Source organism: Lagopus leucura, unplaced genomic scaffold, assembly GCF_019238085.1.
Source record: "Lagopus leucura isolate 7727_CA_CO unplaced genomic scaffold, USGS_WTPT01 Super-Scaffold_100059, whole genome shotgun sequence".
NCBI lineage: Eukaryota > Metazoa > Chordata > Aves > Galliformes > Phasianidae > Lagopus > Lagopus leucura.
The window spans coordinates 622,003-649,316 of NW_024962305.1; the positions used below are offsets into that span (position 1 = coordinate 622,003).

The window sequence follows — 27,314 nt, forward strand, 5'->3', positions numbered from 1 at the left end:
CTTTCTCACCTGTGCTCTCCTGCTTTTGCTATGCCAACACTTCTGTGATTCTGAATGCTACAAATGCAGCTTTAGAGGAACTCAATGGGACCATCTAGTGTCCCACCCCTGTGCTCCTGGAAGAAGGGCTGCATGGCAGCAAGCAAAGCAGCCAGGGAGCAGGAAAGGAGACCTGTGGGTCTTGAGCAGTTGCCCCCTGTCACTGCTTAGGGGAACTCTTGTGGGCAGTAATCCCCATGGGCATGGTGCTGAGACCCTTCCCCTAGCACACGTAAATTAGGGTCTTCCCCTCGTTGTATCAGCAAATGGCTGGAAAAAGATGGACCTGTTGGGGCAGAAAGGGATTGTGTTTGGGGAATCATTGGTTGGGTCTGGACAGGCACCTCTCACTGCTTCCACCAGGAGGAAGGATGCTGTAGGATGCCAAGTAGGTCACCAACCCCCATCACATTGACATTTCTTTGCCTGCTCCTGAAGCAGGGCTGGATGCAGGAGCAATGGAGCAGAGCTTTCTGCAGGATGGCACTCAGCAGAGCCCAGCATCTGGTTTTGTGACACAGTGCAATCTGTGCCTCAGTTTGCCCAAATTCTCCCAGGCTAACACCAAGGGTTAATGCAAGCTTGCCTGTAGAAGCTGCAACCTTGTCAAGAGCACAGGAGTCAGCGATTGGCAGGTCATTCATCTTAGAATTACTTGATAACTTCAAATACAATCATGTAATCAGTGGGAACGTGTAATTATTATTTATGTGCATGGTGCTTACCAAATTACAGCGCTTTCCAAGGCTGAGTGAGATGAGCAAATTAATTCTGCAGCAGAAGAGCTTGACCAGAAAGAGGTGTTTGTGTCTGAATTTCACTAGTAAACACTGATGTATGAAATGAACTTGGAGCTTAATTGCATATTACCTTTACTCTCAGCTCAGCTGTGAGAGGGAGCGTAGGATGCTGCATGGAAAATTTAGAGAGGTGTTTGGTTTTGGGAGTGTGGGAGACCCATAGTGGGGGTCCTCACCTTTAACGGGATGCTGCAGTATCCTCATGGAAAGCTGTATCCCTCCTCTGCCCTATGGGATGGACCTGGGGACACACAAAGCCCCCAGATGGGAAGTGAAGAGGGGCCGTGCTGGGGGTATTTTCTCCAAACCATAAAGATGCCCCCAAAGTCCTTAAGAGAGGAATCAATTTTAATCAAAGAAGGCTGAGAACACACACACACACACCTCTCCGTACGGGAAGCAAAGTCAGAGCAAACCACCGAGAGAAAGGAAAAGCAGCGATGCGAATGCAAACACGTGTTTGGGTTTCTCCCTTTGCTCTTTTCAGTTTGCAGCTTCTTCCCCACCAGAAATGACAGCTTTAAAAAAACAAACAAACAACAACCCAAAGGAACATAGAGCACATTGCTTGTGGGAACACCTTTAGTATGTACAATGAAAACACACTTCTTGGGGGGTTTCTCCCTTCTCTGTATTGCCAGCAGCTCTGAGCTAGTGCCTACCCAAGTGCCCAACACAACACAGAGCATCCCATGGGGAGTCCATCCCTGCAGGATGTCACCCTCTGTCACTGGGTAGGGGCCTGGGAGGGGCTCTGGCTGTGCCATAAGCAGTGCTTTCTCAGGAATTTCCTTAGGGTTTGCACCATTTTTACACATCTGCCCATGTGGGAATAAGGATGGGCTCGGCTGGTTTTCCCACTGTGTAACTCCAGGGTGATTTTTCCCTCACCCACACTTGGGATGAAGGGCACTTTCTGCTGGTGATGGGTGAACTTTGCCTGACCCACATGAAGGAACTGTCCCAGTGGGGGTCACTGGGTGATGCTGGGAGTTGCTCCCACCATCGTACTGGGGGCACTTCTGGGTTGGGCTGCACAGTAGACATGCAAGAGGGAAATCTCTGAGGGAGAAAGACAAATGGAAAGGATTTGCTTCAAACTGATGAACTTTGTAAATGTTTAAGGAAAGATCCTGAAGGTTTTAGCCTGAATCTTTTTTTTTTTTCCCTCTTTCTTTTCTTTAATGGAAAAGAGATTTTGCTCCCTTTTGGTGGTGCGCCTTGAGGAAATCGCATCCTGCAAATTTTACAATGCTTAAACCTCCCGAGGATGGGAAATACTTATAGCTGTTCTTTACAGGGGGGGCGGAATTGAGGCACAGAAGTGTGAAGTGACTCCTAGCAAAGCCTGCAGGGCCTTGGAGGCAAAGCCCTGGGATGCAGAAAGCAGCCTCAGCCCACAGCCCCACTGCATGAGCTTCTCATGGGGGGTAAAGCTTGGCTCTCAGGTCAGGTATGGATCTTCCACTGCACACAGAGCTGCATTCTCTGACCACGTGAAATGGGATGCTGAGGGTAGACCAGGGACATGGTAGAGCCCAGGAGCTGGTGAGGGGATGGAGGCTGCCACTCCTCCAAGGCACTTAATCCCAGCATGGGAGGGATTCGGCCCGGTCTCTACATGAGGGCAGGGAGCAGCTTTGGCACTGAGCTTGGTGGGAACAGGGCAGGGAGGGACAGAGCCACACACATCTCCATAGGGCTGCTCTTCCTCACCTTTCCCCAAGCAGGGACAGGGAGCCAGGTTGAGTCCTGGGGCTCTGACTTTGCGTCCAGCCTCCCTGCCCTCTGTCTCACACGGAGAAATCAGCTGACAGATGGGGCTCCAATAACCCCAGTGCTTTAAAAACACTGCGTTGTAAAGCAAAGTCCACAATCAGCCCCGGGCTCTCTGTCACCTTCATCAACTCAGAAGCTTTTGCCCACCCCGAGCAGCATACCCAGCTGAGGGATTAATCCCTGGGGCATCCCTGTCTTGGTGTCACCTCAGACAAGTGACAAATACAGGGCGAGCTGGGACACAGGGCATTGTACTGGGATGGATGCAGACAGAGCAGCTGCTACAACCTCTCTGGATTCCTCCTGCCACCCCAGTAGGTCACACCAGGCCAAGCAGGCAACAGCACATCACAGATGTCCCACATCCTACAGGTCTGTCCTGTCCATACAGGAGCTTCTGCAGAGTTTCCTATTACCCACTGCAAGTTCGTGCATCCTCTGTAAGCAGCACACCCCGCTCCTGTACCCACACAGCAGGGTCCCGTCGGGCAGCTGCCTCCTCCTGCCTCACACTGCTGAGGACTGCTTGATGCTGTGGAAGCTGACCCGGGTCGGGGAGGTGGGGATGGACATGGCCCGAGCCACCCGAGCACGGATGGAGTGCTTGTCCTGCCATCGGTGCCACCGCTTCCGCACAGCCGAGCGCACCTGGGGGTGACACAGAGGAGGGGACAATTATCCATCTAGCTGGCCAACGCTGAGCTATGTGCGCTGCAGAAGGATTATCTGAGCTCTGCTTGCAAAAGGCAAGGGGGGGTTGTGTGATTTTTCCTAAAGGAGAAACGGAGATCTCCTGATTCCTTTCTTTTTCCTGGTCCTGCTATTGAGGGTCTGGCACAAACGGGGCTCTGAAAGCTGTTCAAAGGCACAAAGATATCCCTGTGGAAGGCGTGAGGGGCTGAGAGGCAGGAGAATGACCGCTGGGGACTTCTGTGGCTTGTCTGGTTCCCAGCTGGGATGGAAGCCATAGCAGGACCACACGCTGCATAACACAAGATGCTCACCAGCGAGTTCTCATCCAGACCCTTTTCCTTTTCCATCAAAAATAGCAGCATCAGTGAGTTACTTAGCACATCTGAGCCTGTAATGTCAGGATGCTGCCAGCTGCCTTTTGTTGCTGAAAAGCAGTTTGAAAAATAATCCAGAGAGGGGTCTGCGTCTTCTCTGGAGCTTTAAAATACTTACGCTGCTGTTCCCTGGGGCTTTGCTGGTTGCTTTTGTGCATCACAGCCAGTGAAGGTGTGAGAACATTTAAGAGGAGGAGAGGGAAAGGATTGGCTCCTGGTCTCATCTCCTTTGCTTGCTGCTGAGTTTTAAGTTGGACTCTGAGAGGTGCCTCTTTTAACATGCATGTGGGAATGGGATCCTGGGTTCTCCTGCTGCACCAAATCCCATACATGCATGCCCAAAGCATCCATTTGCAGTGGTGTATTTTCCTTCCCCAAATAGGAAGAAATAGTGATTAACTGATATTTCCTATGAAATGTTCTGCTTCAGCTGAAATTCCTCCCCAAAGCTTTGCCTTGCTTGCTGCATGTGAGATAGGCAGCAAAAATTCTCAGTTTCTCACATTTTTGGAGGCTGAGCATCTCTGTTAAATCCAGCACAGCGCCCAAACAAGCCACAACAAATGCAAAGCCTGGGAGGAAGAATTAGTAAAGGCTGGAGACAGTATTCCAAACAGCAAAGCCCTGGAAGCTGTCAGCTGTGTTTGATTTGCATGGGGTGCTCATGGGCAATTCTCACCAAAAACAAACAAAACAAACCCACAGAACCACAGCAAACAAAACCAGAAGGAGCAGGAACTACATTTTCTATTCCCGGTGAGAAGCGATTCCCATTTTCTGTCAGATCTCCCCAGCAGGACAAAGCATAGAGTCAAGGAATATCCTGTTCCCTGTGTGAGTACAATGTGAGGTTGTGGATGTGCCTGCAGCTGAGGGTAACTCATCTTGCAGCCCCTCTCAAGGATGGGCGCAGACCCCCCCAACAGCCTCAGCCCCAGTGCTCACCTCACTGTTCAGGAAGCAGTAGAAGACAGAGACAAAGAAGCCCTGGAAGGAGACAAATGCAGAGTCACAGTGGAGTTACCCCAAGGTTGAGCATCTCTGAAGCAACACCAAGGCTCAATTTTTGGGATGGAGGAGGAGTGAAATGAGACATCATCCACACCATGCGCTCCTCCACATCCCTTGGGCCCTGGGATGGCAGCTGGAGCTGAGAGCCATACCTGGAAGGACTCCAGGAAAGAGTTGAAGTAGATGAAGACGATCCTGGAGATTTCATCCTCCCCTGGATTGACGAAGAACAGCATGTAGGTGATTCCCAGCAAGGGCAGCAGCACCAGTGTGGCCTTGACTGCTTTTCTGAGGAGACACCATGCAGATGAGCTGCCACCGCGCAGTGCTAAGCATGGGGAATATTCCCATCCCACTCTCAGCACCAACATGAGCAGAGCTGGTCTGTTTCCTAAAGCAATCCCCAAATAATTGGGCTGGTTTGAGCACTTTGTTTGACTTCTCATACAGAAAATGGGTGGTGGATTGCAGAGACCTGACCTTGAGCTGCTGAGCTGAGCTGCTTGGCTGAGCGAGGTCTTCGTTAAAAAGGAATTAAGGAGGGTAAGATAATTTACACCCATCGAGATGGGTTTATGAAAAACTTACCTCAGCTAATTAATTTGATATCTTTTCTTGATGAGATTACAAGTGTGGTTTGTGAAAAGTGATTGTGCTGATGCAAGAGAGCATGGGAAGGATAGGGGCTCACTATCTCATTTGTTTTGATTAGGGAATAAGCACAATGCCAAGCTGACAAAATCCACCAGTAACTTAATGCCAGAAAAACCATCTCTGGTGGGTCTGGGCTGCGTTGGGACCTGCAGGTGAGCCCCAGCCACCAGTACAAGCTGGCAGATGGCATGGGTGAGCTGACAATAGCTGAGGATGTGGGGCTTCAGCTGGCAAACTGGAATATAGTAACCTCAAATTGGAGATGCCATCATTCTAAGGCGGTTCCTAGTTCTGCTTTACATTCCTGCTGTTACCTGTACTGGATTGTCTCTGACGTGGTTGATGCTCGGAGCTTGGTCATGAGAATCCGAACGATGTTGAACAGAAAGATGAAGTTGATCTAGAAAGCAGAGGGCAGCTGGTAAGTGTCTGCTCTCCTGTGTTCTCCTCTATTCCCACAGCAGAGGAAATGTGCTGAGGGAAATGGGAACACCTCATGAACCCAAACCAAGCCTGGGGTGAACCTCAGAACTGAGAAGCAGTGGATGCAGTACATGTGGACTCTGTTTCTCACGAGGATTCACACTCTCTTCCTTGCCTGGGAGAGGGCATCTATGTATATACTTCAGCAATAAGATATAGGAGCTTATTTGCAGGACTGAGGGCTGAAGGGTGCATGAGAAGACAAGTGAAGAAGGGCTGTGAGCAAAAAGTGGATGGAGAGGAGGATTGTAAAGCAAACAAAGGGATGTGGGGAGATTGGTTGCCATTGTGGCAAGGAGCTGCTCTCCTGGCTGTCAACCGCTAATGAAACTGGGGGGTGGTGCTGGGGCTGAGCACAATTGACACAGATTAGAAGTGGCCAGGCTTCCTGATGGGCTGGGAAATGAAAGCAGCTCAATTATCCAGTGAGGTGCAGGGAAGGCTGTTGGTGCCGGTGATTAATGCCCCCTTGGGTTCTCCCAGCACTGGGCATGGAAGGAGGAGAAGCTGCTGGGACCTTGTGCACAGCTTTTGTCCTGCAAATGCTGATCTGATACTGGCACTGCTGCTTGTGACCTGCCAGCTCTGCTCCTATTTGCCCCTTCCTGAGAAAGTGAAGTCCCAGTAAATTGTTTGACCTCAGGATCAAGCGTTTGCTGCTCAGCCAGTGGCCAGGAGCAAACTGCTAGAGAGCAATGAACGAAGCTGAGGCAACTCCTGATGTTTGGCAGAGTACATGCTTGCACACAAACAATGCCTCAGCAGTGATGGGGAGACTTATCAGAGCTTGTGGGATTCTGCTAATGGAAGCACCCCTACCAGAGTCCCTTTCTAGCCCATCTCAAGTTGTCAGGATCCATGCGTGATGTTTCTCTTCACAGCTGGATGCGAGTGGGGGGAGCCAGGCTTGCAGGGCATTGCTGCCATGGGACAGCATAGCTGGCAAGACTCAGATCCACATACAGATGGGAAGGACCTAATATATAGCAAGCAAGGTCACTTTGCCCTTACCAGAAGCACCAGGATCATGGGACCTTGATAGATGTAGTCAGTGTAAACTCCTGCTCGCTTCCCAAACCAGCACCTGCAAGGCAAAGGCAGGCAGTGTTGGGAACATGTGGTGTCAGGGACAGGAGGTGACAGGGACAAGCCTGCAGCACAAGTGATCTAGGTTGACTACTGCCCTTACACAATGTCCCTAGGTCACTGTCATAGCATGAAGGCACTAAGACTTAAGCTGCTGTAGCTGAGAATGGCTGCTATGGAACAGCCTCTCCCACACACCAGACTACATAGGGAGGTTTATCCTGGAGTGTGGGAGCTGGTTACTGTGGGGCAAGGAAGGACAACCATACACAGGTAGGTCTAAGATGGCTCTGTCCCCAGCAAACCCCATGAGAGCTAATGGTAGTATCAGTATCCTGAGAGCACCTGGTTGAATTTTGGTTAATCATTCCTTCTCCTGTGTGCAATAAGGATGCTCAAGTCACGAGGCAGAACTAGTGCTGCAAAACAAGGCGAGCTGCATTCATCGGAGCAGGCTCTTTTCAGTTCCACCATCCCCATGATGAACTCATCAGGTTCCTGTTAAGTCTTCCATTAGCAAGTCTCTGTGAAAATGGCTCAGGTGGTGGTAGTTTATATCTCTACCGGTAGATTAAATCCCAGCTCCACTTAGCAAACACTTCGTAAGAGCTGTGGCTTAATCTAGCTTTTTCCCTTCTTAAAAATCTCATTTGCAGTTTGAAAGGAAAAATGCAGCAGCAGGCAGGGCTCGTGCTGCAGTGAGGGATAAAAGAAAGAATGGAAGGATATCATTTTTCCTTGCACCATTTCCATGTCCCCCACCTCATGTGATCCCCTGCAAGCACATCCATGCCTGCTGTGTGCTGGATCCTGGCACGACCAGGGAATTGGAATAGAGAAGGAGGGCGAAGGAGAGGGAAGGAGAGCAGTGAGGCTCACTTCTCATTGTCGTAGTACAGCTTCCCGATGGCCCAGGCTACAATGATGGGAAAGGGGATACCTGCAGATGAACACACAGACAGGTCTCAGGAGTGCAATACTGCAACCAAACAATGATGGTCTTCTTGCACAGGGCAAGCTGATAGGGACATGCAACTGCTGTTCTCATGCTCCTGAAAGGAGCTGTTTAGAATCACAGAATCATTAAGGTTGGAAAAAACCTCCAAGATCATCAAGTCCAATCATCAGCCCATTCCCACCATGCCCACTAAAGCACATCCGTAAGTGCCATTAGGTGAAACCAGAGCAGAGGATAGGGGTGAGTATCACTCACTGCATGTAGGGGAGGCCCTGGTACTTACACCAGCCAATACAGATGAACATCCACTTGCGGAGCTTGTCAGTGGAATAGGTGAGGACGATGGCTGTGTGCAGGTAGCAGCCCTCACCAAACATCCAGAAGAAGTTGGTGACGTGGAAGTAATTGTAGGCAGCTGTGACCAAACGGCACCAGACCTGCCGAGAGTTTAGGAGACACAGTGAAGAGCAGAACTACTTCAAGGAGACAACAAACAGATCTCCGTGGCTGCTTCTTGTTGATGCCACAGTAAAAATCAACGTTAGCTCTATGCTACAATGAGGAAACTGAGCCATAACACGACACAGACTCCAGCGGAGCAACTGAGCCCAGGTTTCCCATAAGCTTTGATTGCTCTCTAGCCACCAAGCAGCACTATTGACCTTTCAAGTAGCTTTTGTGGCCTCATCTCTAAGATCCTCGAGCTTCCCACCTACCACGTTGCTCTCATGCACCTCTGGGTTCATCGTGAGCTGCACCACAAACCACGTGGCATTGCGTAGGATGAAGGCTGTGATCAGGTTCCAGTGGATGATGTTCCTCAGACACCGGATGCTCCTGCAAAATGGGGGGGTCTAAAGATCATCAGAGTACAAGAGTTTTCTGGGGACAGACCCCAGGTGGGCTGCAGTGGAGGACAAGGCTCTTTGTGGGGCTGATTGTTTTCAAAGGAACCCAAATGGTGAGATGCTGGGGCTGTGCCCTGAATGACACAGCCAGGAGATGAAGGGCACCAAGTAGGACCCTCTGCCTCCATAAGCCATTGCTTTTTAAAGCAACGGGAAGAAAATAACTCTGAGACTGGAGAGCAGCTGGAGAACAATGGGTTATGGAAGGGACATAGCAAAACACCAGGTTTCCAGGTCTGGGCCCACCCAAAGGGACCTCTGTAGGCTCATCCCCCCAGCAGCAGGTCGAGTCTCTCACCGCAGGCACATGAAGAGCACGAAGGCCACGAGGAGGGCCCCCAGTGACACACAGTGCCCCAGGTAGTTGATGATGACAGCGATGTGGTAGTGCAGCTTGCTCTTCTTCTGTGGAGAAGAAGACAGAAAGGGGTCGGTGGAAGCCCAAACCCTCCTCCTCCACCACCCAGAGCTGCTCTGCATATTGGGGGCCCGTTTGCATAAACCCATTGGAGCTCTCCTGGTGGAAAAGCTGCTGGAAAGTGCAGATGGGGCTAATTTAGGGAGGAAATATACAAAGCTGTCCAGGCAATGGGCTTGGGCACTTCACATCTTGCTCCTACATCAGCCCTGCTCAGCACTGGGGCATCCCTGACCCATCATCTGGGGGAAACCCTGCTGCAACTCAGCCCAGCTCACTGCCAGTATGATGCTTGATGTCTTTGTTCATTCCCTTTAGCCCTGGGGGCAGCTGAGAGGCTGGAATGAATTTGGGCAAAGAGAACAGGGGATCACAGGAAGGCATGAGTGATAATTAAATTAATTGATTTCTCCTGCTGTTAGGCACTCATCCAACCTGTGAATTAGCAATTAACTGAGTGAGAAAACTATTCCTGGCAAGAGATATCAGCATCTTAAATACCAGAGGTGGTTATCAACTGCAAGTGAGCAGCCTGTATCTCTTCTCCTTTGCTCTGAGGGGTGGCTTGACCTACACAGAGGCTTATAATTTTTGGTATCCATTCCTCTCAGCCTCCTAAATATCTCCTTCATTTCACTGCCAGCAGGGAGTTATGAAGTTTGTGTTGTACTGTTCTCCTGGTAAGGAGCTGCAGAAGCAGAAGAGGGTAATAAATGTGGAGAATGTGCTGACCTGTACCATGCAGCCTGGGACCAGGAGACCTCACATTACAAACCCTCTTGGCCTTTTAATGTGGAAGGAATCAGAAATAGTTTTACTTTTGCAAAGGAATGAAAATGTACATCAAGTACAGAGTCACATACACTACCCACACACTTATATAGACATGGATGCTGGTGTGTGCCCAGCCCCAGAGCTCTCTTGGGCCTTTCCTGAGCCTGGATGCTGTTGCCCTTCAAAATTCCTTCATCCATTCCTCACTTTCTGCCTGGAACCCAAAGCACTACCAATGTTTTACCTCCTCGCTGAGGATCTCCTGGCACTGGGAGTAGTTGACCCGTGCTGCCCAGCTCCCGTTAGCAAGGCACTCCCTGTAGCCATTGTCTGAAAGAGAGGTGCACATCAAGGGGTTAACGGTGCCTGGAGGTGGGCTCAAGCCCATGGATGTGCCAGATGTGACCTGATGATAGTCAGTAAGGAAGGGTTCTCTGATATCAAGTGGCATCTTTCTCTTTGAAGTTGCCTCAGATATTTCTTCAGTTGATAGATAACACAGGATCAGATTCCTGGGGTGCCACTCCTGCTCTACAAAGCTTTACAGTGAGAAAAGAAAGGGTAGGAGTCTTTTCCAGAAAGCATCAAGGCTTAGGGAAGTGCTTTCAAGATGATCCGTCCCTTGAGATGCTGCCCCAAGCCTCCCAGAGCACTAATGAGCCAAAATGTGATATGGGAAATTTCAGAAGCCCATCCTTGTGCTTCCAGACCTGGGTTGGACTTTTTTAGAAAGAGCTCCTTTCTCCTCATTTTAGCAATCTGGAAATCAGAGGCAAACAGCTTAAAACTACTTAGGAAAGATTCAGACCTGCTCAAAAATGCTTTGGGTCTGCACCAGCGCTGCCCTCATGCCCAACCAAGCAGCATGAGTCCAACTCCTCCACCTGCTCCAGCAATCACCTGCAAATCCAGTGTGGGGTTGGTTGCATCAGGAGCATTCTTTGCCTCTCAGCAGAGACGGTGAGGGGCAAGGCTAATCAGGAAGGCACGACTGTGCCAGGCCTGGAGCAGCCTCTGATTAGCATCAGCATAAGGCAATGCTGGGCTTCTAATATTAACAGGAGAGACCAAGGGCCTCATCAGGGCAACAGGATGAGACAGGGATGGGATAGCTCTTGGGCAGGCATGAGTGGGAATTAATGCAAACAGACTCCTGCAAGGAGGCACTGTGAAGCAGGATCCGCATGCATGCAATCTTCCACAGCAATAAAAAGGTGTGGTGCAGAAAAACTGATGGTTTCTGCATGGTATGAGATGTTTCTTTCACCAAAAGTAGTGCTCAGGTGGTCATAAACTCATCTGTGTGCTACATATTGCTCTGGTGGTATTCCAAGTGCCCCCACTTCACCCCCTGTTCCAAGCACATTGTTGGCAGTGACATCTCAGCCACCTGTGTTGGAAGGAGATAACAGTGAGATCCCTGTGTCCCTGCTAAGTTGAGGGCTATAGACCGGAGTGCCACCTCCAGCAGCAGGACAGCTCCTTCTTCAATCCCTGTCCTCCAGATGGGGGCATCTCCTGTCACCCAGATGGGGACACTGGCTCCCTTCTCCTTCCCAAGTGCTTGTCAAGGAGCACCTACTTATACAACCATCTTCTCCAAAATGCAAGATGATGGGTTATTTCATTTTTAAATGACATGTCCCACAGAACACCCAAACAAGCTCTGTACCCATAGATGTTCTGTCAATTGTGCCCCATTCTGCTATCCACCCCATCCCGACTGCTGCTGCTCAGCTTACTTGTGGTGTTGTACCGCACGCCGTAGAAATACTCGGGGCAGGGCCGAGCCACCAGTTGTCCCACTGCACTGCGGGGCCAGCATGTGCCAATCAGGTCCACGGAGGCGTTGCACTGAGGCCCTGGTGGGGAGAAGGTAGAGGTTTAGTGGAGGTCTCAGGACCTAGAGGGTCTGTGGTCCCGGTGGAGCTGTTGGGTTGCTGTGTGTTCTGCTCCTAGGAAAGCTTCGTGGCAGGCACTAAACACTTTCTGCACTGAGGTTCTCCAAAGAGCTGGTTGATCCATCCTACTCATGATCGTTGCCCTGCACACTCAGATTAAGCCTGTTACAGCACAAGCCTGGTTTCCTGACCCAGCTTTCCACCTGAGCCTGGGGTTCCCTGCTCTGGTCCTCCAAAAAGGGAAGTATCTCTTATCCCATATTTTGAAGAGGGTGAAGGAGGGAGAGTCATTTCCTCAGACATTACTTTGGCATCTGGTCTCACAACAGCCGTATTTTCCCATTCCCGGTGCTGGCAGGATGCTCCTCAGAGCCCTCCTGGCTCCAACATCTCCTTCCCAGCCACCCTGTTGATCTGTTCCAGCCTTTTCCAGGAAGAAAACTCCAGATTTCAAGCAGGACTTGTGTGCTTTTCTCAGCTACGCAAGTGTACTAATGTAGACATTAGGTAGGCCAGATTGCAGGCTCTTTTATGTATAATTTGTGTATATTTAGAACAACATGTACTGTAGCTAAATGTGTCCTAGCTCCATCTCAAAACGAGGTAGGAAGTGCAGTGACTGCAATATCAACACAATGCCACCCCCAGCAGACAGCAGAGGGGTGATGGGCAGCAGACCTCGGCAGGGCAGAGGTCAGTCCCAACCACTCCTGGGAATCAGAGCTGTTTGTGCTGCCAGTGCAGAGCCAGACATCGCCATTCCCTAAGGCAACCTCCTCCAATTAGAAGCTCACTGGGTGTAAGAACACATTTTCCTCTCGACCAGGACTTGACACAGCGCAGGCTGTTGTTCAGAAGCCTTTCCCAAGTATGGATAGAGCTGGCTGAAAAGCAACTGAACAAAACAGCAAAGCATTGCATGATGATTGTGATAAAAGTATTTTTTTTAAGGGGGAATATTTTCTTCCATTGCTTATCTGAAGAATTGGCTCTGTGGCTTCTTGGGACATTCTCAGTGCACGATTTCAGTGTGAAGGAAAGGAGGGTTGTCTTCATTCCTCTTTTCTAGACAAAGAAAGCTCCAAGTGTGAGAGCTGCAAAGCATCCGAGCGTGGTGAGTGCTGCCTTCTGCCTTCCATAGCTGGTAGTGAGAAATTAATTTTAACACTGACCTTTGCTTTTAGCTTTCTTCATGTGTACGGTTGCTGTAGCAACCTTTACTTTATGTTAACTGTTTTAATGTAGCTCTTCTTAGGAAAAAAAAAAAAGTGTTTAATCACACATGTAGAGTGAGCATGTCTGTCTCATCTGCATCCATTAGGAACTGTTGTGCTCCTCAGGTGTTTTGACCCAGACTTGGTAGAGAAATAGAAGGTCACAGGCAATGAAATCCCTATGTAAAAATTTATGATAATGCACATCCAGATAGAGAAAAGAGAACTGGTAATTGCTTCCACTGAGGACAATGTTGAATTGTGAGTGCTCTCCCTATTAGCCACCTGGGAATCCACCCAGGTGAGAAGTCACATGAATACCTGGAGCATGAAAGATTAATTTGGAATAACCCAGCATGGGCAAATGGAAGTTGCACAGTGCCGATGGCAAAAACTCTGTCTGGGAACAGCAGGATTGAGCACAAGTGCTATTTTCTCTTGGTCTCTTGTGCCTCAGTTTCCCTTCCCAGGGGCTGTGCTGTTCTCAGAGGGCCAAACAAGGCTCAGCAAGTACAAGTCAGCAGAGCCAGAGGCTGGCAGCAACGTATTCCACTCAGTAAAGCAAAACCACTGCAGAACCATCAGTAACAAAACCTGTGACACACTCATGGAAATTATGTGGTCAGACAAAAGAGGCATTGTTTGGTTACAGTTCTGCTCAAGTTTGGATGTAACATGTCCACTTTTCTCCAAAGCACTTGATTCAGTGTTGCTTGGCACTTCACTTTAAGTGGGAGGCTAAAATATCTCTCCCGCTTTCTGAATCTCAGAAATGCTCTTCTCTCCAGCATGTAGGGAAGAAAAACTCTCAATCTGGGGAAGGGTTAAGTAAAGCAGTAAGAAGGTGCCATGGGGGCTATGCTGTCCCCTTTGCCCATCACACTGTCTGCTCCAGATGTTCCCCAGTGGCACATGTCTCCCAGCATTTAGAGCACTGCTTAGCATGAAAATGATATGCATCAGTGCTAAAGGCATTCGATCTGCTTTGCAGCCCATCCTATTTGCAGGGGATTATTCTCCCAGGTTCTGCAGCTGCCTGCTCCAGCTTCCTCAGCATTGTTGGCTTTGGTCTTTGCAGCAAGAAAGGTCAATAAATATTTGCATCCAACTCCCTCAATTTTGCTCCCTTACTCTGTATAGAAATACAGCATCTAGGGTAGGAGAGAGCTGGTCCTGTCTTCAGACAGAGAATGTGGCACTGGGGGAGCCACTCAAATCCCTTCTCATCCTATTTCCTTACGGGTTTTTCTGCTTTGAAGCAATGTAAAGCATTTCTGAAGAAAGAAGTACTTTTCCAGGGACTTACACTGAGATGACTACTTCACAATAACTGCATCAGGATAACTATAGCAATATCCTTGCTTCTTCTATAGAACATGGCATTATCACTGCTTGCGCTGCTCACAGAAGCTTGAGACAGCTCCAAGATAAAGCCATGCAGACGTATGAAGCCTGGCAGCTAATCTATCAAAAGATTTGGAACAAATGTAAAGAGGGCAAAGCACATCAACCCTGTGCCAGCACCACCAGACGTGTGGCTGTAGTGCTGCAAGCCAGCGCCAGGAGGTTTGGACCAGGTTTGTACTTTGTACCATCAAATCATTGCTTTGTTCAAGCAAAGATTGTGCTGATAGAGTCGTGTTGGGGAACACATCCCCATCTCACACCCCAGTAAAGCTTTGCAGCCATGCAGTGCCTCAGCTGGATGCTGAATCCCTAGCAGTGCTACAGCTGCACTGCAGATGAAGCCTTTTTCAGTTCATGCAACGCCAAAGGGGCAGGAGAGACGATGGGAAGCTGAATCACACACTTGTCCTTATGTTGAGTGATGCAGCTATTTATCCAAGGTATCTCAGGAGGCTGAGTAACAGCTGAGATGCGTTAGCTCATATCTCTACCAATCTGGAAATGTTACTCAACAACAACTATCTCTGCTCATCCCTGATGGCCTCAGTGGCTGTTTCTCATGCAGGCTGAAGCCCTGAGCTCCTAAGGGACATTCCTTCTGCAGCACTTGTATTTAGCAACCTGGGCTCCGTGTCTACATCTAACCAGAATGTACTCACTGCAGCCAGTACCTAGGGGTACACAGCACCATGAAGCATCACTCATCCCTCCCAGGCAGCTCCACTGCACTGGTGAAACAGGAAGAGCAATTCTACACCTCACTGTCCCCAAACCAAGAGCCTTGGTGACAATGCTCTTATGTAAAGGCTCTGACATGTCCATGAAGTGTAGGTGCCAAACGCTGGAGGCAGTGAGTGAAACAGCACTGGTGGGCAATGTACTTTAACACAGGGCTGAAATTGGGGTGGTGGAGTTATTCACCTTCCCTTTGAGTTGAGGATAAATACTTAACCAGGCTGGGGACACTGAAATTGTCTCAAAATAACCTGATCCTTGCTCACTCCCTACCTTTAGCACTGATTCGGGTGGTGTTGGATGTTCCTATTGACTTCTGTAAGTGTCCAGTCCTCAAAAAAAAATCCCCAGAAATCTTCCCAGGCATTCAAGTTGCAAAAAAATAATAGTTGAAAAAAATAATTAAGCGGGCCAATTAAGTGTCGTTGTAATAAATTTTCAGCTTGTTGCTATTCATGCTCACTGACCATCCCCTTGGGTCTTTGCTGTTATTCTGGAGAAGGATAAACAGGAGGCATCACGCCAAGCTTTTGCTATTGATGGGATGCATCCATGCTACATCAGCACTGAGACAGCTTCAAGATAAACTTATGGAGACTGTCTTAGTGTGTTGGGATTCCATATACATATGGATTATATAATGGAGTGGGTTGGTTTGGGCCGTATCTTGTTCTGATACGACACACGATGTGGTTGTTGTGTTATTTCCAAGGGTATCAGTCAGCTTTATTCCATAGCATCCCTGGTCTTTGTGCTGGGTGAGCAAGGAAGCACAACCCCTCGCTGGCAAAGGTTTCCTCTGTAATGTGGTGAAAACAGAGTGGAGCAGTTAGCAGGGATGTTACAGCATCCAGTCCAAAGTGCAGTTTAACAGCACTGAGATGTGCTAACACTCTGCTTCCTACCAGAAAACCTCAAACTGTCACCGTCTTCCCTCTTCCACGATGACAAACATGTGAATAGAAGCAAGTTTCTATCGACATTCCCATTTCCCAGATGATGAAGCAGAATGGCTTTATCAATACCTGCATACACTTAAAACACTGTGATTTTTCCATATAGGTGAGTACAAATTTATCAGCACCAGTATCGCTGCTCTCCATCAGTACTGAGTCCCTGCCAGGACTCCCTGATGCCTCTTTAGCCCTTTTATTAGTATTTCTACATCAGCAGGAGAGATGCCAACCAGGCTGAAGGGAGAAGAGGCGGTGATGTTGTGAATTTGACCTTTATGAATTTAAATTCCAGTCTCTTCCCCTGGGGAGGCAGCAAGTGAATAGAAGAGCTGCAACAGGGCAGGGACGACTGTCGCAGTGCCACTGGTGTGGAACTGGAGAGGGAGGAAGGCTCCTGGTCCCAGTGTCACCCGCTGCAAAACTTGTCCCCACACCTGTTCTGCAAAGCACACACAACAAAACATTCACATTGCCCACAGCTCTTCTGTGCTTCTCAGCCCCAGGCTTTTGCTATATCTGCCCCAGCTCAATTTGTTTATTTGAATGCAAAGCAATGCTCCCTTCTCCCCTTGAAGAAAGCTCAAGTATTTTAAAAACAAACAAACACACATTTTTATTCAGCTCTGCCTAGCTTTGGTGTCACTTCCTTTTGCTTTAGGTGAATGTGCAGTGGCCCGAATCACTTCTTTCCTGGAAGGAATCAGCTGTGCTTCTCGCTCTCTTCTGGGCACGCACAGGGGATTAAGGATAACAATTTACTGTGATAACAATTTAACAGCTTGAAGAAGTGAATTGTGCAGCCAGAAGCACCAGAGCTATTAGCAATTGGGTGCCAACTCCTTGGGCTGATCCAAGCCTGAATGCATGAAAGGCAAAATAACCCCTCAAGCACTTGCTCTGCTCGAGTGCTTTCTGCTGGGCTGCTCTGGGAAAGCCTCACCTGTTAGTTAGGAGGAGGCTTCCCCATCTACTCAGGCTCCCATTTCCTTCCCAGTGCAAAGGCTGCAGTGAGAAGCATTCTTTTGACAGCGGGATGCTTCGTCCCCATGGGCAAAATGACCTCATCCCTCTGCAAAAGCTTTGCGGCAAGGGGAGAAGCAGCTGTGTACAGACCCCAGGGAACTGAAATCAGGAAGGTAAATTGCTTTCTGCAGCAATCTGAAGGCTGGGAGCCCTCAGGACAGGCACCTTTCAACCCCGAACAAGGTTATCTTCATTATTTCTCTTTGATTAAGTTGAATTAAGCTTAATTTTTTGGTTTCCAGGTGTTTGAAGGTGCAAGCTGACCTGGCTTCTAATGCACCTTCTTGGTCTCAAGTCCAGCTTAATATGATTTCTACTTGGAGGAGCAAAAAGAAAAACAGCCTTTGCAATAGAGCAGCCAATCTGAGTGCACAGATACTCACTGAGAGGCACTGCTGATGCCTACGATAGTAAGTTGGACCATCATGCCTGTGCAGGAACCTGAATGAGGCTGAACACCAAAGGACTTTGCCCAGTGAGCATCACCTGCATTTCTCTGCACCTCTCTGCTCTGAGCAGAGAACTTTCCAGCTCAGTGCACGCATCTCAGAGCACCAGCAGTGGAACCACCCAGCCTTGCATCCTCATTAAGAAATATGAAATTTAGTAGCAAAGGGACTGTCAGTGTGAGAAGGGTGAGAACGTGGGCTGGGATGATTTTTGGAGGAGTGATGCCATACCAGAGCCCCTTTGTGCATCCAGCTGATGCCCAATGTGCTGTGTGCTGGAGGAGCCTTGGGCTCGTGTTGCCAGCACGTGCCATTTCCCAAGAGTTATGCAGACATTAACAAATTAAGACTTGTAGCCTTGCTGCAATTCCCATTAGCATCATCCTAACAAGTAGCATCATCCCCGCTTCAAATAGCCTCAAAACAAAGTTGCCGGTTTTGTGAACATCTCGTCCTCAGAACTGCTGCCTAAATCAGGCAGGGCTTAAACAGACCCCAAGGATGAGGGCTGACGCTGAGCTCCACTTGCCAAACAACAGGCATAGGACAATTAGTTTCAGCTAAGCCTCCTCCCTGAGCAGGGAGCAACACTCACGTGCACCATCCCCATCCCATATCGATAGAGTTACCCATGCAAGACAGGCAGGTTGGCAGAGATTTTGCAGATTTAAAGCCTGGCCTGTTGTGCTCTCCATCCCAGAGTGACGGATGCCTAATGTTCCTGAACGGCTTTGCACTGATAAATCCCAATGGAAGGAAGTCCAGTGCCTGCAAAAAGCAGTGCCTGCTGCTTGGAAACGCTCCCTGCTCTCTCTATCCCGGGCTCAGGAAGTGACAGCAGAGGTGATAGGAGCCATGAGCTAAGCATAAGGAGGCCCCATGCTTTGTGCCATGGGCCAGCTCCTCCATCACAGCAAAGTCTGGAGGAGCTCCTCACAATGCGTGGGTCAGAGCCAGAGACACAGAAAACCAATGCCATTTATCACTGCTTAACTTGGCCAAGGACAAACACCTCGTGGAGTAATGAAACCTTCAGGGAGCAAAGCCCATGAGTGATGGCCAGGCTTCTCCTCTGCATATCCCCCAGGACAGAGACATGCAGACATTTCCATTTCTACCACCAGCCTTGCTTTACCCTTGGCTTTCTACCTCCATGTTTCAGGTTGGGGATGCTCCTTGCTAAGGTGCACTGGACTCTGCCAAACATCCAGGCACTGAATCAGCCAGTGCCCAGCTGGAATTGTTTAAAAAGGACTTTTTAATGTTGTTGCTAATGGGAGTGGCGCGGCAGGGAGACATCCATCATCCTGATGGAAAGATGCTCTGCTGAGCAGGGACCGGGTAAAACTGGGCAATTGTTTGATGCATGCTCAGTCCTCTGTCAATTACTGAAAAATGAGTTCTGAAGAATCCTGGATCAGGGAGGACCTTCCTCCTACTGGCTGGAAGCTCCTCTCCTCTCCCTCAGCCACCATTCCTCCCCCCAGATCCATCTCCAACCCAGATCCGTCACTGCTGTGGTGACATCTAAATCACATCTTTAATGTAGGACAATACACAATGCTTTGTGGGCCTGACCTAGATGGGTACAAACCCTTGCAGGGTTTGTTGGATATGAAAGAAGTGCCCATGACCCTGCTGGTGTCACCCAGCTTGGCTGAGCCAATCCCAGCCACATCCCTACGAGCTGCTTCCATGTCCCCAGCAGTGCTCAGTGGCACAACACAGGGAGCACTGGGGACAAAGGGCAGCTGAGCCCTGGACACATCATGGTCGTGCTGCTTTGGTGACTTGGTGTCTGCAGAAAGCCACAGCCTCTTGTTGTCACCTTTGGGCATGGTGAAGAGGTGCAGACAAAGGGGACAATGGTTCCTGATTAGCAGAGGGCAGTCAACACAGAGGACCACTTTGGCTCGTGATGTCCTTGGGTGCAATAGGGAAGGGGCAGCACGGCAGCAGGAACAGAGCAGGTGTCTCTTTGCCCACCTCTCCTCCAGCCCAAAGCACATTTACTTTTCCTATTTTTAGCTCTCCTGAGCTCTGCATCTTCTACCTGCCTCAACTGACACTCTGCAAAATGCTGATGCAGTGTTCACCACAGAGCTGCAATGCAGCCTCAGCACATTCCCACCCCCAAAAAGGGGCTCACCCTCACCTGGCCACCTCTGCCTCCGCATGCCCTGAGCACGAGCTGAGGACACAGCACACTCACCTGTGTGGTTGGTGGTGGGCAGCAGGCTCTCACAGTACTGCTCTTGGATGGAGGCTGCAACGGGGCTATCCCAGAGGAGAAACACCTGCATGGGGAGAGGCAAATGGAACAGCTTTTCACAAGCAACACGCAGCTTCCTCACACCTCTGTTCCCTCCTAGGTGTGGCAGCAGGTGGGTCTGATCTGAGCTTGCCTGTGTCTTGATGGGTGTCATCCCCAAATCTGCATGCACACATTTACAGGGCTGCTTTTCCAGTCTTGGGGACTCATATTATCTGCTTTTTTTCCCCACCCGTTGTTCTTCTTCCCCAAATATTCCCCCAGTGACCCATGCTGCAGCCCTGCACAGCCCCTGCTGAGCTTCAGTTTCTCCTGTTTAGCATTTTAATCACCACTTTTAGCATCTTTGCATCCCAAGAGCAGGCAGAGGAAACATGATGAGCCTGACACCACGTTCAGATTTGTGATACCTTATTAAAATCACAGCCTTGTAAGCTGTCAGCAGGAAGATGCTAATATGCATCCTTAAGGGGATCTGATCCACAGGGTGGGGAGGAAGCCTTCTCAAGGAGAAGGGCTTGTCTGCAAGCATTGCCATTACCCCTGCATGGGGAAGCACTGACCACAAACAATCCCACTGGCACATGCTTCTCCAGAACAGCTCCTGAGTGGCTCTGCAGCTCCTCTAGAAGTGAGAACCACTGACTCCATCTGCCTGGGGAGCTATTTCGGATAAACTGCTGCTGAAGGATGGCTTCTGGCAGAGATTGCAATGACCTCTTCAGCCCTGCGTGGCAGGAGCAAATGAATGGATGCGATGAATGGATGGGATGAATGAGGGATGGCAGAGGTCAGTTCCCGTGCTCAGAGAATGGCAACCAGCAGCAGGCGAGGCTGAGGAGACTCCTTCCCCATGGCCAGGCTACTCTCCAGTGCCCCATCTCCCTTCCTGTGTGCCATTTACCTTCAAAATCAAGCTGGGTAGGGAAGATGCATGCTCCCTACGTCCCTCAGTGCTGGCATGCCCAGAAATCCCCTGCACTTTACTGAAGCATGAACAGGATGTATTCAGATGGGGAGACAAGCTCAGCACCCACTTGCTCTTTTCCAAACAACTATTTACTGCCTTGGGAAGCTGGTTTTGACAGCAAGTGAGATGTCAGGCAGACGTACAAACAGAGCTGAGAATAGCTCCCTTGTTATGACTGCTCCAGATGGCACATGGGATCCAGCAGCACAACCCTGCCCCAAATGCATTCACTGCAAGGGCTCCCATTGCTCCAGTCCTGCAGGATCCCACCACACCCAGTGATGCTCTGAGTAAGGCTGGGCCCTGGGATCAGTGCTAGTGAAGCACGACCCCAACCATGAGAGCTCCCAAGATCCAGAGGTAGGGTAATTGGGCTGCAGAGGTCCATCCCCTCTGCCTTGGTACCTGCCAGACCTGTGGCTCACTGCATGGGCAGCTGGGACTCCAGGTTTCTTCCCAAAAGGGGTTGGGATGATTTCAACTGAAATGATTTCAACTGAACAGGCCTGCAAGCGTTAATTGGATGTGATGGTGCTGATCACAGCCTGCTCAGCCTGGCAGTGCCCATCCTCCTTCCAGACACAGGGAGAGGTCTTGGCACTGAGCTGCAGCATGGGCTGAGCTACAGCTAGAGGGGTGAGGATGGAGCAATGGAACGCAGAAGTCGGCTCTGGACAGATTTTGAAAATGGACTAAAATGGCAAAAAAAAATAAAGTAAACAAAATCCTCCAAATAAAGCAAAACAAACAGCTTTTTTTTTTTTTTTTTTTTTTTTTTTTTTAAACCTGCTCCCATCAGCCATGCTGCTAGCAGTGTTAAGGTGGTGACTCCAGGTGCATTTGCACAAGCCAAAAGCAACCTAGTACCCTGCTGGTCAGGCTCTCGTGTGTGCTTTGTCCCCTGCAGGTTGCTTTAACCCCTCCGCAGGCTTTGTGGAAGGAATAGGTCAGAGCTCTGTCCTTGCATCCCCACTGTCAGCTGCCACATGGCACCCAGCAGGTCCCAGCCTGGCCAAGCCAGAGCCACACACACCCCAACGTCCCCTTTCCTCAGCCCTCCCGCTTTTGCTTTGACACAGAGTACAGCCAATCCTGCTCTGCAGCAAAGAAAAACCTTTGTGATCTCTTTTAGGCTGCCAAAAATCACAGAGCGCTTCAGCTGAGCATTCAGCTGCGCAGGGGAAGGTAAGCAATCTGCTTTTGCAGAAGCAGTTGCTCTGCACGGAGGTCCTGCTCTGCCAGGGCGTGCTCCTATGAGCATGATGCTCTGCCAGGAGTTGCATGGCTCTGTGCTGGAGTAGCTTCTCCATCACCTGCAGCCAACCACAGCTTCAGCACTGCTCCCTCCAGCCTATACTAATGTCTCTGTTTCACACACCTGGAGGCATCACAGCTGACACTGAGAATACTTAAGCCTGGATCTTGCAGGACACAGCTGAGACACCAAAAAGTGACACTGCTCCATCATTTCTGCCCCTTTTGCATTGCAAACACCCTCTGTGGTCAGTGTGTCACCCTCAACAGATCCAAATTGGGTCACAAGGGAAACTGAGGCACTTGGGACAACTTGCCTAGGGTTGTTCAGGCTTTGCTGCACTGCATGGGGTAGGTTGTTTGCATCACATTCCACCAGCTGAGCTCTGAGCTGCACAGGTTTTTGGGGAGCATCGGCCTGAGGATGCTCAGTGCTGATACGAGTGTGAGGAGCAAGCTCTGACTGACACACACACACACACACACACACACACACACACACACACACACAGGCATATGCACAGGGCATCTGTCTCTCTGACCTGCCTCCGACCTAGCAGCAAAATTCAATTAACAACAATTAGGAATTAATGTTCCCCTGCAGTGCTTTCTCTCTCCAAAGCAATCCACAGATATTAATTAATACGTTAACATCTGAGTCAAACATCACCCCCCCCCGTCCCATACTACCCAGGGACAGGCTTGTTCCCCCTCGAGATCTTGCTTTAAACAAGATCAGATCTGCATGGCAGAAGGGCTGACAGACAGCTCAGAGCAACAAGAGAGATGGTTCGGAGTCTAATTAGCAATCTAAGTCAGGGTTTGGGTTTTCCACGGCTGGCAGAGCTGTAATTGGAGAGCAGAGAAATCAGCAGGATGCGAGCCAGTGGCTTTGCACAGAGAGGTCAGTAGGACTAATGGATGGGTGGTGATGGCCTCTGAGATCCCTGGGAGGGCTGGAGGGGGTTCTGTAAGGAGAAAGGAGCAGGAGTGGCTTGGTTGGTTTGGTCAATGCAGGAAAACCCTCAAGATGAGGGCAGCTGGGTGGAAGGGCATCACATCCTCCTGTGGGTACCACCTGGTAACAGGAGCTGAGCCAGAGGGACACCCCTCTGGAGACACTTTTTATGGTCTCTTCTCCTAGTCAGGTGCCTCCAAAAATTTGGTTTCAAGCCACTCTGCAGGCTGCCTTTCTCATGAGGATGCACCCATGGTTGCTCACCATGGCTCAACCACAGCAGCATCCTCCCTGCAGGTGTTCCTGCTGTAGGAACCCTTTCCACTCCCGTTGCTGCTCCCCAGCCCAGCTGGGCTCCCTGCCAGGCTGCAGCAACAACTCACATTCATTCTTCAGTGAGTGTGGAAGAAGAAAATCCCTCCTGAAGGAATCCCTATGTACAGACAGACCGATGCTCAAAGCAAGAACCCCAGGAGGGGTTTTCCTATGGCTGATGTTACTGTGCTAACGCTTCCACCTGGCATTAAAACATGTGAATTGATGAGTTTAGCCATGCTAGAGAGCCAGCCCCTGCCCCCATGCAGACAGAAGCTTCGATGTGAGTATTTATTATATTTGGAGCCTCCCTGAGCACGCTGGATGCAGAACATAACAAAAGAATATCAATCAGGGTTAAGTGAATGCCTGTAAAGCCTGATTTATGGGAAATTAAAGTGTTTCCTGGATTACACTCTAATCTCTTGCTTCATGTAAATAATTTCAATTTGGGTTACCTATCACAGGGGACATGGATTTTTGGGGGGACAGGTGAAAAAATGAATGATACCATACGGATGGTAGAAGCTAAAAAGACATACAAGCTGGTGTAGGGGACAGTGGGAATCAAAGCAGCTCCTAAGGCATCTGAACGGGCCAGAGAAAAGGCTGCTAAAGGAGATGGGCACATGCACAGAACTGCTTTCCTGAAGCGTTTGTATGAAACTCCCCTACAAACTTTAAATATGGGAACTCTGAGAATTCATATATTTGCACTTTGGGGCTTGGAGACTTCTTGCCCCCATCTGTGCTGCAGTCCTCCCTCATGTTTTGAGGGCCATGGCCTGGGCTGAGCACCTGCCATTTAACTCACCTCTAACTTTCTATGCTTATCTCTATTCATAGCTGGGGAAACCCCAACCACACCAAGGCAATGGATCAACTTCTGAGCCAGCTATGTGCGGGTTACCTGGTGAGCAGGGCTGTATTTTAGGGCAGGGTTGAGCCTTCTCTGCAGGCTACGCTCCCTGCATTTCTATATATTCATTCTATGGCAATAGAGCAGTTATTCTGGGAACAAGCCATGCAATTCCCGTTCAGTTTTCCATTGAAGATGTGAAACCACAGGGGTGAGCTCACACACACTGCATCAACTCCAGCATTTAAAGAAAGCACGGTACAGAGGAGATCCCCAGAGTCAGAAGCACATCCTACGTAGCAAAGGGTGGGAAGCTGGCTTTGGGCTTATTGCTACTAAGGAGAGTCAAGGAAGAGGGGAAACCACCCCCCACCATCACATCTTGGCTTTCCTTTGCTATCAGCCCCAGTAATGCCATCAGTTCCTGACACCACTGCAGATGAACTCATTCTTTTTCAGCCACTTGTTTGGTTTGTTTAAATGATGCGCAAGATGCCAGAGAGTATTCTGAAGCAATTTTGGCTGCCTGTCTCATCGTCTGTCCATCACCCTTGCACAGCAAGATGGACAAACCAATCAACCATAGAATGATTTGGATTGGAAGGGACCTGAGGTTCCAAATCTGTTGGCCACACTCAGGGTTGCCAGCAGCTAGATTTAGGACTAGACCAGACTTCCCAGAGTCCCATGCACCCTGGCCTTGGATACCTCCAAAGATGTGACATCCACGACCTCTCTGAGCAACCCATTCCAGCACCTCACCATTTCCCCTGATAGTTAATCTAAATCTCTTCCCTCCTTTAGTTTAAAACCATTCCCCCTTGTCCTATCACTACCTACCCGTGTAAAAGGTTGATTTCCCTCACGATTATAAATTCCCCTTAAATACTGGAAGGCCATAATGAGGTCTCCCCACAGCCTTCTTTTCTTCAGGCTGCTTTTTTGTGATTTCAAAGTCTGGAAGGGTTTGGAGAACTCAGCCCCATCTTCACAATGCCACCATGCTTGGAGAACACATGGGAGCAGCTAGAGGAGCCCTCACGCCTGGGGGCTCTAGGAAAGCACAGGAACCTCATTCCAGAGCCTTTGGGCTGGTTTTGTGACCCACCTTTGCTCCATATTCCCCCATCTCAGACCCTTCTCCTATCAAAGCAGGCTTTGCCAACACTGTCCCTGTGATGACAGGGGGGAACCTGGGGTGGGGGGGGAAGAGCTCCCACTTCATCCCACTTTCATTTCTCATATCAGAGCCATGCAAAACCTGCACCAGGCAACACAACTGCAGAAAGAGCTCTTATAAAACAGGACTGGGGCCGTTCACTTAAAGGAGCAAGGAGCTTTGCAACGCAGCAGCAGCTTGGCGCCCTGCTCAGCAGGAACAGATCAGCTTCTCTCACCCAGGGAGAACTTTTCATCCCAAAGGAGAAGCCAAATTTACACTGTGAGAACCCAATTTGTGGGTACGAACTGCAACGGTGCTAAAAGGATGAGCTGACTGTTTTTGCTGTCCTTTTAACTCTGCAGTCACAACTGGGCCACTGAGACAGCATTTTGCAGGGAGCAAGGCACATTTATTCATTTTTTAACCCACTTCACACAGAGGTTTAACCATAATTGTGGTCACTGTGATTAGGTGCCCGCTCAGGATATCACTGGAAACCTTTCCCATTTCTCATTCCTGGGGCCTGGGGTCTACTCATGCTTTGGGCTGGGAGCATTTGCTTAACAGATGAGCCCTCAGGGAGGAAAGAATATTGCTTCTGACAAAGCATTTGCATTTTGTGCAGAGCTGCAAAATTAACAGTGGCTTCAGTTCCAAAGCAAGCAATTCAGGGAGGAAAGTCTTCTGCTTTGCAGGTGGGGGGTTGGGGAGAAAGGAGAGGTTTCTTTAGGAAATCAATAAAAGAGGGGGAAGAATAAAGCTCTCCTCTTGTGCTGCCCTCATCCATCACACCCCCAGCACAGCCGCCCCCTCCCACAGCCAAAGGAAAACTGGTGACACTGGGAGCATCCAGTGACGGAGGGGGACCTGGTGAAGAACCCCCAGCTCCAGCTGCCAACCTCCCCGCTGTGAGCTCCTGCCGAGAGCCTACGCTGAGCTGGGGGAACCCCGGTGGTCTCTGCGTTGCCTTTTCCCCTTTGACTTCTTCTTCAAAGAAAGGGAAAACTCGGAGACACGGAGCGGGTCAGAGTGCGAGGGGAGGAAGGCAGAAGAGTCCTTCTGGGATAAAGGTCTGGCGAGCACCTTACCTGCAGGAGAAAGAGGAGGAGTGCAGGACGCGGACCGGGCACCATCCTTAGCTCCCTCCGCACCCAGCGACCCGAGGCATGGCCGGCTCCGCTGCCGTCGGGGCTCCAAATCCTCAGGCTCAGGTGCGTCCGCCGTTCCCCACTCACCGCCTTTTATAATCTCCTTGCGAGCCGCTCCGGCTGCCAGCCCACCCCTCAGCTCGCCAGCCGATGGGCTGCACCCCTCCCCACCGCCTCCCACTCCCCCTTCCCTCCTCCTCCTCTTCCTCCTCCCCTTTTCCTTCCTCCACCTCCCTTCAGCACCCCCCCAGGACCACGGTCTCTCCTTTCTCTCCCCGCCGAAGCCAGAATTCGGTGCTGCTGCTTCGGGCTTTCCTGCAGAAGCTGTGGGCACCCGTGGCTCCGTGCAAAGGGATTCGGGCTGCAGATTGCAGAAGGGCTGCTGCATTCGTAGGATTTTGTTCTGGCACACGGGTAGGGGAAAGGGAGGCTTCCCTTCTGTCACTGCCACAGCCTGCAGTCCCTGTGCAAACTGGCTGGTGAATCAGCCCCTTTCCCATAGGGATGTGGGGAATGGGCTTTAAGACCCTCCTTTGTGATGGAGATGCTGCAGGGCTGTGCTGGGGACATTTGACTGCAACAGGAGAAACTGAGTCAACGGGGGGGAAGAGTCCTTCGTGAGGGCGGTGTTCTGCATAGGGTGGGTGGTGGAAGGGGCAAAGGCAATGGGGCAGGAGTTATGGGCTTGAAGAGCCAACAAGGGTACCCTGGTTT

The 27,314-nt window shown here is 50.0% G+C and overlaps 1 protein-coding gene across 1 annotated transcript; it reads right to left on the reverse strand.

Annotated features, from left to right (window-relative positions):
* Nucleotides 1-1,169: 1,169 nt before the first annotated feature.
* CRHR1 (corticotropin releasing hormone receptor 1) lies at nucleotides 1,170-26,688 on the reverse strand. Its single transcript, XM_042886597.1, has 13 exons — nucleotides 26,541-26,688; nucleotides 19,875-19,959; nucleotides 11,720-11,839; nucleotides 10,222-10,307; nucleotides 9,084-9,190; nucleotides 8,594-8,714; nucleotides 8,161-8,314; nucleotides 7,799-7,859; nucleotides 6,845-6,917; nucleotides 5,665-5,750; nucleotides 4,849-4,984; nucleotides 4,631-4,672; nucleotides 1,170-3,266 (listed from the first exon to the last, which is right to left on the reverse strand). The coding sequence occupies exons 1-13, from the start codon at nucleotides 26,583-26,585 to the stop codon at nucleotides 3,126-3,128; spliced, it is 1,257 nt and encodes a 418-aa protein (XP_042742531.1). The 5' UTR covers nucleotides 26,586-26,688; the 3' UTR covers nucleotides 1,170-3,125.
* Between the last annotated feature and the right edge of the window lie 626 nt (nucleotides 26,689-27,314).